Source organism: Nerophis lumbriciformis, linkage group LG30 (assembly GCF_033978685.3).
Source record: "Nerophis lumbriciformis linkage group LG30, RoL_Nlum_v2.1, whole genome shotgun sequence".
Taxonomy (NCBI): domain Eukaryota; kingdom Metazoa; phylum Chordata; class Actinopteri; order Syngnathiformes; family Syngnathidae; genus Nerophis; species Nerophis lumbriciformis.
This window is the reverse complement of record NC_084577.2, coordinates 15,475,643-15,488,309: the sequence shown is the minus strand read 5'-3', so window position 1 is coordinate 15,488,309 and position 12,667 is coordinate 15,475,643. Positions and strand designations below refer to the sequence as shown.

The following is a 12,667-nucleotide window of genomic DNA, read 5'->3' as shown; positions in this document are numbered from 1 at the left end:
GGAACAGGTGGGTGCCATGATTGTGTATAAAAAAAAAGCAGCTTCAATGAAATGCTCCGTCATACACAAACAAGGATGGGGCGAGGGTCACCACTTTGTGAACAAATGCGTCAGCAAATTGTCGAACAGTTTAAGAACAACATTTCTCAACAAGCTATTGCAAGGAATTTAGGGATAACACCATCTACAGTCCGTAACATCATCAAAAGGTTCAGAGAATCTAGAGAAATCACTGCACGTAAGCGATGATATTATGGACCTTCGATCCCTCAGGTGGTACTGCATCAAAAAAACGACATCAGTGTGTAAAGGATATCACCACATGGGCTCAGGAACACTTCAGAAAACCACTGTCAGTAACTACAGTTGGTCGCTACATCTGTAAGTGCAAGTTAATCTGTACTATGCAAAGCCAAAGCCATTTATCAACAACACCCAGAAATGCTGTTGGCTTCGCTGGGCCTGAGCTCATCGAAGGTGGACTGATGCAAAGTGTAAAAGTGTTCTGTGATCTGACGAGTCCACATTTCAAATTGTGTTTGGAAACTGTAGACGTCGTGTCCTCCGGACCAAAGAGGAAAAGAACCATCCGGATTTTTCTAGGCGCAAAGTTCAAAAGCCAGCATCTGGGATGATATTGGGGTGTATTAGTGCCCAAGACATGGGTAACTTACACATCTGTGAAGGCACCATTAATGCTGAAAGGTACATACAGGTTTTGGAGCAACATATGTTGCCATCCAAGCAACGTTATCATGGACGCCCCTGCTTATTTCAGCAAGACAATGCCAAGCCACGAGTTACAACAGCATGGCTTCTTAGTAAAAGAGTGCGGGTACTAGACTGGCCTGCCTGTAGTCCAGACCTGTCTCCCATTGAAAATGTGTGGCGCATTATGAAGCCTAAAATACCACAACGGAGACCCCCGGACTGTTGAACAACTTAAGATGTACATCAAGCAAGAATGGGAAATAATTCCCCCTGAAAAGCTTCAAAAATTGGTCTCCTCAGTTCCCAAATGTTTACTGAGTGTTGTTAAAAGGAAAGGCCATGTAACACAGTGGTGAAAAGGCCCTTGTGCCAACTTTTTTGCAATGTGTTGCTGCCATTAAATGCTAAGTTAATGATTATTTGCAAAAAAAAAATTTAGTTTCTCAGTTCGAACATTAAATATATTGTCTTTCAAAAGTCTACTCAATTGAATATAAGTTGAAAAGGATTTGCAAATCATGGTATTGTGTTTTTTTTTTACGAATTACACAACGTGCCAACTTCACTGGTTTTGGGTTTCGTATTTGTTCATCATTTATTATATATATCAGCCTGGACTTCTTCCCTGGTTAGATATTATTCCAAGGCTTGAATTTCCATTCAAATTTGGCGAAAAATTATGAAGTCATAAATTATACCTAACTTTGAGTGAGAGGCAGCATACAGCCTGGACTTGTTGCTCAACAATTTATTACGTAAAGCTATAAAAAAGTAAGATGTATTTGTTCATTTTGAGTGTTTTAGCCTTTTTCCAATGGAAACGTTTGCAAATGAGAAAGATCACGTTGTCAGCCAGTACAAGTCAACGCGACGGCGGTGTGTCTTATGAAAAAATTGCTCATTTACGCGGCTGTCGGAAATCATACTATTCTTAGGTTTTATAGCAGTACAAGCGGTAGAAAATGGATGGATGGATGGGATCTTAGTTGATCAGGCGCTTAAAGCAGCAATCATAGAGAATACTTTTTTTTTTTTTATTATTATCAATATGAAATGGTGACACTGTAGCATATAGACTCCTGTGTCAAAAATATGAAAGACTAATATTTTACTTAAATTGTACGACATCCAGTGAGGCGATATTGCTGCTGAAGTCTTGACAAATGACTGCTGCAAGATGGCGGACAGCTTGACATATTATACGGCCAATACGTGAGGTGCCAACAGTTTAGGTCTAAGATTATATTAGAAGATATTTTGGCAAAATTTAACAAATCATACTCGACTATGTAAATATTTAGTCAAACACTTTCCTATTGATTAGTGATGTGCGATACCATATTTCAGGCTGGTATCGGTGATACTGATTCACCGATGCTTTTTGCAGATATACCTCATGTGTCTGCTAAAATTTGAAAAGTTGTGTGTTTTTCAATAATAACATGTCTCATAGCATAAAGCAGGGGTGTCAAACTCGTTTCATTGAGGGCCACATCGCAGTTATGGTTGCTCTCACAGGGCCGATTTTAACAATGAGTAATATATGAATATACATGTATATATATATATGTATGTATATATATATATATATATATATATATATATATATATATATATATATATATATATATATATATATATATATATATATATATATATGTATATATATATTAATATATGTATATATATATATATATATATATATATATATATATACATATATATATATACATATATATATATGTATGTATATATAAATATATATGTATATATATGGGTTGCCGACCCCTGAGTTATATGAACATGTTAATGTGAACATACTGAACATGTAAATAACACTTAACAAAACCATCCAACACTGACACATTCCCTTATTCACAAATTGAGTTACTGTGTTCCTGTTAATTGATACACATTATCTAAAATAACTAAAAAGTATCGATATTTTGGATTTGAGAATTTGTATTACAACATTCATATCTGGTATCAATATGCCAGTATCGATCCGCACATCATCACTATTTATTTCACATGTGACAAACATGGAGTTTGTGAATCTTTAGAATAGAATAGAATAGAAAGTACTTTATTGATCCCTGGGGGAAATTCAGCACCACAGTTCGCTCACAATAGACAATAAACACTTGGGTATTTTTTACATGTAAATAATATAAATACAGTCTATTATACAGCATTATTCACATGTGAATAATGCTGTATAAATGCTGTGAATAAAGGCTCCAAACAATTTGATCTGATTCCGATTTTTGGGGTGACGATTGAACTCAGAATCAACTCTCAATTCAATGCAAAAAAATTTTTTTTTTTTTTTTATTTTTTTTTTATAAATTATTGAAAATAAAGAAACAATTTAGAGTGGGCATGAATAAGAATCGCGATTCGTGTGTAAATGGATTTTTTTGTGCACCCCAAACCACCTCTAACTTGTCTGCATTGTCGCGTTCAAGGTGTGGATCGACGCCGCGGCTCAGATCTTCTTCTCGCTGGGTCCGGGCTTTGGCGTGCTCCTCGCCTTTGCCAGCTACAACCCCTTTCACAACAATTGCTACAAGTGAGTTTAAACATGAACGCTCCTGCAGTTTAGATTAACAAGTCTTAAAGGGGAACATTATCACAATTTCAGAAGGGTTAAAACCTTTAAAAATCAGTTCCCAGTGGCTTATTTTATTTTTCGAAGTTTTTTTCAAAATTTTACCCATCACGCAATATCCCTAAAAAAAGCTTCAAAGTGCCTGATTTTAACCATCGTTATATACACCCGTCCATTTTCCTGTGATGTCACATAGTGATGCCAACACAAACAAACATGGTGCATAGAACAGCAAGCAATAGCGACATTAGCTCGGATGCAGACTCGGATTTCAGCGGTTTAAGCGATTCAACAGATTACGCATGTATTGAAACGGATGGTTGTAGTGTGGAGGCAGGTAGCGAAAACGAAATTGAAGAAGAAACTGAAGCTATTGAGCCATATCGGTTTGAACCGTATGCAAGCGAAACCGACGAAAACGACACGACAGCCAGCGACACGGGAGAAAGCGAGGACGAATTCGGCGATCGCCTTCTAACCAACGATTGGTATGTGTTTGTTTGACATTAAAGGAAACTAACAACTATGAACTAGGTTTACAGCATATGAAATACATTTGGCAACAACATGCACTTTGAGAGTGCAGACAGCCCAGTTTTCATCAATTAATATATTCTGTAGACATACCCTCATCCGCTCTCTTTTCCTGAAAGCTGATCTGTCCAGTCCAGTTGGAAATGCATCTGCTTTGAGTGTCGCAGGATATCCACACATTCTTTCCATCTCTGTCGTAGCATAGCTTTCGTCGGTAAAGTGGGCGGAACAAACGTCCAATTTCTTGCCAATTTCGCATCTTTGGGCCACTGGTGCAACTTAAATCCGTCCCTGTTCGTGTTGTTACACCCTCCGACAACATACCGACGAGGCATGATGTCTCCAAGGTACGGAAAACAGTCAAAAAAACGGAAAATAACAAAGCTGATTTGACTCGGTGTTTGTAATGTGTTTGAGAAAATGGCGGATTGCTTCCCGATGTGACGTCACGTTGTGACGTCATCGCTCCGAGAGCGAATAATAGAAAGACATTTAATTCGCCAAAATTCACCCATTTAGAGTTCGGAAATCGGTTAAAAAAATATATGGTCTTTTTTTCTGCAACATCAAGGTATATATTGACGCTTACATAGGTCTGGTGATAATGTTCCCCTTTAAAAAAAAAAAAAAAAACTTTGCAAAAGATTCGTAAATTAAGCACGGTTATTTTTTCTGCCTTTTAGAGACGCGTTGATCACCAGCTCGGTCAACTGCCTCACCAGCTTCCTGTCTGGCTTTGTGATTTTCACCGTGCTGGGCTACATGGCTGAGATGAGGCAGCAGGATGTGGATGCTGTCGCCAAAGATGCCGGTAAAAATAACAGACCGGCAGTCTTTCAATCTCACAATGATGGAAAAAAAAAAAAAAACCTTCCCTAAATTGGTTCTATATAAAAACTGAGGACATCTATTCACCAATAACTGTAACTTGATGACATTTTTAAAAATCTGTTTGTTTTTTTCCCTCTGCAGGACCCAGTCTGCTTTTCATCATTTATGCAGAAGCCATTGCAAACATGCCGGCTGCAACTTTCTTTGCCATTATCTTCTTCCTCATGATCATTATGTTGGGTCTGGATAGCACGGTAAGTCACTTCAAAATCTGTCGCCTCAATTTGTCCGTCTCATGTCTCACCGCCCTGACAAAATGTCATGGCAGCATTTTTGTAAAAGCAAAGTTGCAAACCCCCTTTTCCACTTTGACTTGCTGCCTGCCGCATTTTCCTTATTGGTAAACAAGGTGACAATGCCCTGATATCACTGTGGTCATCCTGGCTCCATAAGCCTGTGTTTATCTGCAGCCAGCTTTGGAGACCCGTAAGGCTCTTATCAAGTCTTGCTAATCAGTTTAGCATCAGCATCAGGGATGCTTTGCTCCTCTATTTCACGTCTGAGGATATTACTGTGTGCGCGTGTGTATGTGTGTGTGTGTGTGTGTGTACTCGCCACAAACTACCCTTGTGTCACCTGTGTCTTGTCTTATTGGTTTCATAAGGCACCTCCTGTGGCTTTTTCACATTAATTACCTTAAACCCGACTGATAAAATTTAAATATCCTGTCCCATAATGGTACAGCAGTAACCAGAGTAAAAAAAGAAGATGTTTTATTTGGGTGCTAAATGAATGCAGCCATATGCAGAGAGTGTTTGAATGTGATATTGTGCAAGTAACATCTTGTAAGTAATGTAACGTCCCGACACAAGCTATTTTGAAACTTTATTGCCGACTTGACTGGCCAGTACCCACAACAACACAGCACTTCAAAGTCAATCAATCAAAGTTTATTTATATAGCCCTAAATCACGAATGTCTCAAAGGGCTGCACAAGCCACAACGACATCCTCGGCGCAGATCCCACATCAGGGCAAGAAAAAACTCAACACAATGGGATACAATGAGAAACCTTCCTCAATATGCACAGATGAGGGTTACAGCCAGTGAGGTTGCATTCACGAACCCCCGGAATTATGAGTATCAATATTACAACACAAAAGGCGCTTTTTGCACCTTCTGTATGTGCTGCATTGCTGCAATAATTACACGTGTACGTCAATTTACGAGCTTAATTAATTCTGTAACGGAGCTCTTAACTCAAACACTTGTATCTCAACTCAGTGTCTCCCGTTGAAATTAATTCAAATCAATTTAATCAGTGCTTGGCACCCCTAAAATAGCACAATTTCAACACGCAACATATATAAAAATATGTTCGAATTAGAAATATTATATAAAAACATTACGATTGTACTACTCACAACTAAAGTATGTGCAACTGAAGAATGAGGAAATGAAACAAAGCAATAACATCATTCTGTTTAAATTGAAATACAAAACAATATTCTATATATGTACAACAAACAGGAGGAAACAAAATACCAAATATCAAATCAAATCAAATCAACTTTATTTATAGAGCACATTTAAAATTTACCACAGGGGTAGCCAAAGTGCTGTACAATGAGCAGGTTAAAAGATAAAACGAGTACCGAGCAAACACAACACAACACAAACAGAACACGATAGAAAATAAATAATTAAAATAGAATTAATAAAAACATAAAAACATAAAAACAGGATCACAGCAGGTGTATTATGGGGCGCCATTGCAGGATGGATATCACTCAGTGTTAAAAGCCATGGAATAAAAGTATGTTTTTAAGAGAGATTTAAAAACAGGAAGAGAGGAGGCTTGTCTAACACTCAGGGGTAGGTCGTTCCAGAGCTTGGGAGCAGCAACGGCGAAAGCTCTGTCACCTCTAAGCTTCAGCCTTGTGTCAGGGACCGTCAACAGCAGCTGATCGGCTGATCTTAAGGATCGGGTGGGGCAGTAAGGCTGAAGGAGGTCGGAGAGATAGGTTGGCGCGAGGTTGTTTAGACATTTAAAAACAAATAAAAGGAGTTTAAAATGTATTCGGTAACGCACAGGGAGCCAGTGAAGGGACGCTAAAATAGGGGTGATGTGCTCACGTCTGCGGGTCTGTGTTAGCAGACGAGCAGCAGAGTTCTGCACGAGCTGCAGGCGGGCGAGGGAGGCCTGGCTAATGCCAACATACAGGGCATTGCAATAATCAAGACGAGTCGAGATAAAAGCGTGGATTAATTTCTCAAGATCATGTCTTGATAGAAGCGGTTTCACTTTCGCTATTTGGCGTAATTGATAAAAGCTTTTTTGAACGACGCTGCTGATTTGTTTTTCGAATTTAAAATCTGAGTCAAACTTTACCCCCAGGTTTGTGGCAGAGTCGCTGAGATACGGGGTCAGAGTGCCGAGGTCAACGTTGGGGGAGGGAGAGCGACTTGGACCGAACAACATAACTTCTGTTTTATCTTCATTTAGGCTCAGGAAGTTAGCTGAAAGCCAGACTTTGATGTCGTGCAGGCAGTCAATAAGACGTTGAACCGTGTTATTTTGTGCCATGGGAAAATAAATCTGGCAATCATCGGCATAAAAATGAAATGCAATACTGTACTTCCTAAAAATAGAACCAAGGGGGAGAAGGTAAAGCGCAAATAAAATTGGGGCAAGGATTGAGCCCTGGGGGACCCCATGTGGTAAAGGAGCTGTCTACTTTTACACAAAAACTCCTGTCGGTTAGGTACGACCGGAACCAGTTGAGGGCGGCACCCTTAATGCCCACACAGTTCTCAAGACGAGTGATTAAGGTGGCGTGGTCGACGGTGTCGAACGCAGCAGACAGATCTAAAAGCACCAGGACAACATATTTACCAGAATCAGTGGACAGGAGGATATCGTTAAAAACTTTTAGAAGCGCTGACTCTGTGCTGTGGAGGGCTTTAAAACCGGACTGGAACAGCTCAGTGATACCATTATCCTCTAAGAAGGGCAACAACTGACTGTAGACAACCTTCTCTAATATTTTGGAAATGTATGGAAGATTAGAGATAGGTCTGAAGTTAGAGAGGAGAGAGGGGTCGAGGCTGGGTTTTTTAAGTAGAGGTCGTACCACTGCATGTTTAAACTCTACTGGAACTATTCCACAAGAGAGGCTACTATTGATAATGTTAAGGACACTTGATCCAATAGTAGCAAGTACCTCTTTAAACAGGCGAGGTGGGAGGGCATCTGCAGGAGAACCAGAGGGCTTCTTCATATGACTAACTGTGTCACTTAAAAAAGAAAAGGACACCGGCTCAAACTGATGGAAAACAGAAGAGAAATGCAGGGGAACAGAAGGGTCATATGAAGGCTGAGATAGACTGGCTCTAGTTGACACAATTTTGTCAGTGAAAAAATGGAGACAATTTTCACAGAATTCAAAAGAAGCATCAAAACCAGTAGATTTGGGAGCATCAATGACAGTGTTAATAGTTTTAAACAGAACTCTGGGGTTGTTACAGTTAGAAGATATAATCTGAGATAGATATATATTCATTTCTGCTTTTACAGTCATCTGAAAGGAAAACAGGCTTTCTTTAAAAATGGCAAAGGACACATGCAGCCTGTCTTTTTTCCATTTTCTCTCTGCTCTTCTACATACGCGCCTGGCAGCCCGAGTGACGTCATTCAACCAGGGCAGAGGCGTGGCTTTAGCGCGGCGGCATTTGAAAGGCGCGATCGTGTCCAGTGTTTGTAAACAGATAGAGTTGAACCCAGAAACCAACTCTTCAGTATTCAGACACACAGATGCTGCAGAATTATCATCACAAAGAGTCGAAAAAATAGAGGAGAACCGAGCAGGAGACGAAGAATTAAACATGCGAGAGCGTTGGGGCGGTGCGCACAATTTAACTGGGCACTGCGTGGCAATATCAAACAGGATCGGCATGTGATCAGAGAACACAGCGTCGCAAATGTCCAAATTAAAAACACACAAACCATACGAGAGCACTAAATCGAGTGTATGCCCGCGTTCATGTGTAGAACCACACACAGACTGTACAAAGTTAAATGAGTCGATTATATTCAGGAAGCTCCTGGAAAGCGGCTCATCTGGACAGCAGGTGTGAATATTAAAATCACCCACAATAAGGACACGATCATATTTGGGCAGGATTTCAGCCAGAAATTCAGAAAAGTCAGTTATAAAGTCTTTGTGGTACTTGGGTGGTCGATAGATGACGGCACACAGGACGACATCAGAAAGACCCAGTTCAAACATGCACTGTTCGAAGCTTGAAAAGGAGGATTGTAGGCGGATCTGACGGCATTTAAAGTCATTTTTAAAAACGACTGCTAATCCTCCTCCTTTTCGACCGGACGGCCGTGGGGAATTAAAGTAGGAACACTCCGGAGGCAGAAGTTCATTAAGAGGGGCGGACTCACCGGCTCTCAGCCATGTCTCCGTCACACAGAGGAAGTCCAGTCCGCGGGAAGTGAAGAAATCCTTCAGGATAAAAGTTTTGTTTGTCAAAGATCTTGCGTTCACAAGACCGAACCTGGCGGGGGCCAGCACGTCCAAGGCCGCAATTAATCCGGGTGGGGCCCGACACACAGCCCGCAGGTGGCGGTGATCCACCCCGCGCCTCCGGGGGCGGGGACAGCAGGAGCGACGGCGGCAGGAGCGACGACGGCAAGCTTCTTCCTCCAAACCAACGATAGGAACCAGCCAGGAGCCGATAGGATCGAGCGAGCGTGGGTGCAGGAGGAGACCGGATACCGCACCATTCCTCCTTCGGGGAGCCACGGGGAGCCACGGGAAGCCGGGCCAGGAGTGCCCTAACTTTCACCAGCTGGCCGCCACGTTTACCGCGGCGCCGGAGACGCTTCCGCCGGGGGAGAGGAGCCAGGGGGCGGGAAAGGAAGGCAGGAATCCGGCCAGGTGAAAAAGCTGACTGGGACGTCGAAAAACCAACGTCGAAGTTGATCATATCAGTGGGAGAGGGGCAAAGATCCAACAGTGTTTGGCGGTCATACACAAGCAGTGAGCTGACAGAGACGAAAATAGACGCAAAAAACACAAAAACGAACAGAGCTGACAGCGAGAGACGGCAGGCCAAAGCACATACTGGCGCCATCTTGCATCGGGCAATATAATATATATATTATAATAAATATAAACCACATTTGATTTAATAATGAGTTTTTATTCAATTTATAATTTTTATTTTGAGTATTCATGAATGTAATTATAAATGTATTCTGTAATTATTTACTAAATATACTATAATATAAGATGTATTATAATATGTACTAAGTGAATGTTGTTAGATAAGGTCATCATGTATTCTGTTGTAGATACAAAATCTGATTATTTTGATTATTAAATTGATTATTTTCTGTTTTTTATTTACCTTGGTAAAATTGCATAGATGGACAGTATTTTTGGTTGCTGTGATGGAAATAAAGTATAAAGTCTGAGTCAACTAGAGCAGTTTTAAAAAGTAATGTAATCATAATGTACAGCGGAGAGCGGAGTTCTTATGGTATCTACTTTCAGCTGCTTCTCCATCAAACACACCATCAGCAGCTTATCCATATGTTCATGGATAAATGTCCAGCATTTAGATATTAGCTTAACATTCTTGGCCGGCGTTACACTCCTCCTATTTCATTGTGATGCAGACTGGCTGTGATATGCTAAAAAATGGCTGCACACTCTTTCATGTGTTTGATGATTTATTTCTTTAATTCAGTGAATATCATCCACTTTTTCTTTTCAGCACTGTCCATCACACAGACTTTTTTTTCCCCACGTTTGGAAAACTTTTGTCGCCCCCGATCTGTTTTAAAGACATTTAACGGGACAAATTGACTGTAAACACAACTCAAGACCACAGATCATCTCATAGTATAATCATAACACAATACACAATAACACTTTTGCTGAGGACTCCTGAGTCGTTGCTCCTTGAGTCGAGTTAAAAAAATAACAAATATAACAGTAAAAAAATATATGTTTCTACTTATACAATACTGACAAATAAAGTGTCTTCCAGTTCCAGATGTAATATAGAAGCGTGTTTTGGTTTTCTAAGCAAGATTTCAACGATATTACACACGAGCACATGAGGGAATATTTTATTTATTACTTAAAATGTTTCACCACAAAGACAGATATGTCTGATAAGTATGGATAGGTACTAAATTCCATTGGTACTTCCAGGTACCGGTTTACTTAAAATCAAACGTTACTGTAGTTTGATACCTTTGTTGCAGGTTGCAGACTCGGGCAAAAAGGCGTATTTGTAGCAAGTATGCCTGATAGAAAGTGCTCTAAAGTAAAGCCCCACTTTTCAAAATGTGCTAGCTTGATGATAATGCCCTATACATGCTACATTAGCATTAGCAATTTTACATAGCGATTTTGACACTTCTAAATTTGGTAATGAAAACTACAACGAAGATACTTGTTACAATCAAACTGCAGGTGTGTTAATAGTGCAATATTTACAGTATACACAAGATGTAGGACACAACAAAAGACAAGACTGGCACATTCAGCTAAATGACAAAGAAAATTTTTTGGACTAAGAGCGCACCGGCATATAAACCGCACCCACAAAATTTTAGAAGAAATACTTTTTTTCTATATTAGCCGCATCGGACTATAAACCGCAGATATATCCATTTTTAATTGAGATTTTGTAAATGTTTTCCAAACAATGTCTGTAAGACAGCAGTAAAACGGATGATCAAACAAAACAGAAGTCATCGTCATGGACCCATTAGTTGTGGAAGCCAGCTCTCCAATCAGCGAAACAGACTCAACAACTCCACTGTGATGTCTTGGTAAATATTCTGAGTAATTCGTGAAACTGAGATAATACAAAAAGAATGCCATTGTTAGTTAGTAATACTAACACAGGCATTCGTAAACGTTTTAGCATATTAGCTACTGATAACGACAATCGCATTAGGATAGCACATACAAATATGCATGAAAACACTCCTACAAACATTGCACATGGGACAGTTTAGTAAGTATGAATAGTTTTAGTTATATTGTAAAACTTACAATCGCTGCTTGTAGTGATGGGTGAAGAATCCATACGAGTAGAAACGTTATGGACGAATAAGAGACGAAATAGCATTTTTTCTTGCGGTTGAAAGAACTAAACACAAAGAAATTCTGGAGGCGTTCACACCGCAGTACCTGCAGTGAGCAAACTCGTCCAAAAGATGGCGCTATTGCACAGACAAAAACACACCTTTTCTATGATTTTGCTTGTGTTTCATGAAAACTATTTGCATTACGGTCGTTAGCGAAGAAAATCCATAAATTGGTTCCTCGGTTCAAAGCATAGAAAAAAGTAGCAGCTTATAGTAAGGAATTTACGGTACTTTTTGACTACGGCAACACACCTAGAACAAACCGCAACTTAGACATATACTTGCGAATAGGACTCACATAAGTAAGAAAACGAGATATAACAACTAGACAGCACATCAACCAATATCAGTTCGGTGTTAAATTATAAAAAAATAATATTTTATAATTAAACAAATTAACATTTATTGCCACATGAACACACAAAATGACTGATAACTGGTACTGTAGCGATTCCCACGGTACCGGGCATTGGTACTCTTATCGGTTTGAATGTAAAAGGCACCCATCCTTACCGATAAGCCACATGCTGAACATCCAAGTCGTTTTGTTTTTTTCCCGCAGTTCGCCGGCTTGGAGGGTGTGATCACCGCCATGCTTGATGAGTTCCCCAACATCTTGGTCAAAAGAAGAGAGTGGTTTGTCTTCGGTCTGGTGTGCGTCTGCTACCTGGGGGCGCTCACCACGCTCACTTATGTAAGTCAACTCTATCTTTCAAATAGGATAATAGTCTTCAAGACGTTTGAAAAATAGTCTGCACAAAAATGTGTCCTTCTGTGTTTAAATGTCGGTACCTTAGTTA

At 40.0% G+C, this 12,667-nt stretch overlaps 1 protein-coding gene across 3 annotated transcripts in view; it reads left to right on the top strand.

Moving 5' to 3' along the window:
- slc6a4a (solute carrier family 6 member 4a) overlaps positions 1-12,667 on the top strand; it is a 45,722-nt gene that overhangs the window by 16,882 nt on the left and 16,173 nt on the right. For all 3 annotated transcript variants that reach the window (XM_061925628.1, XM_061925629.1, XM_061925631.1), the window contains exons 7-10: positions 3,180-3,283; positions 4,540-4,667; positions 4,829-4,941; positions 12,430-12,561. In XM_061925628.1, the coding sequence (XP_061781612.1) occupies positions 3,180-3,283; positions 4,540-4,667; positions 4,829-4,941; positions 12,430-12,561 (477 nt within the window). The remainder of the gene's footprint in view (positions 1-3,179; positions 3,284-4,539; positions 4,668-4,828; positions 4,942-12,429; positions 12,562-12,667) is intronic.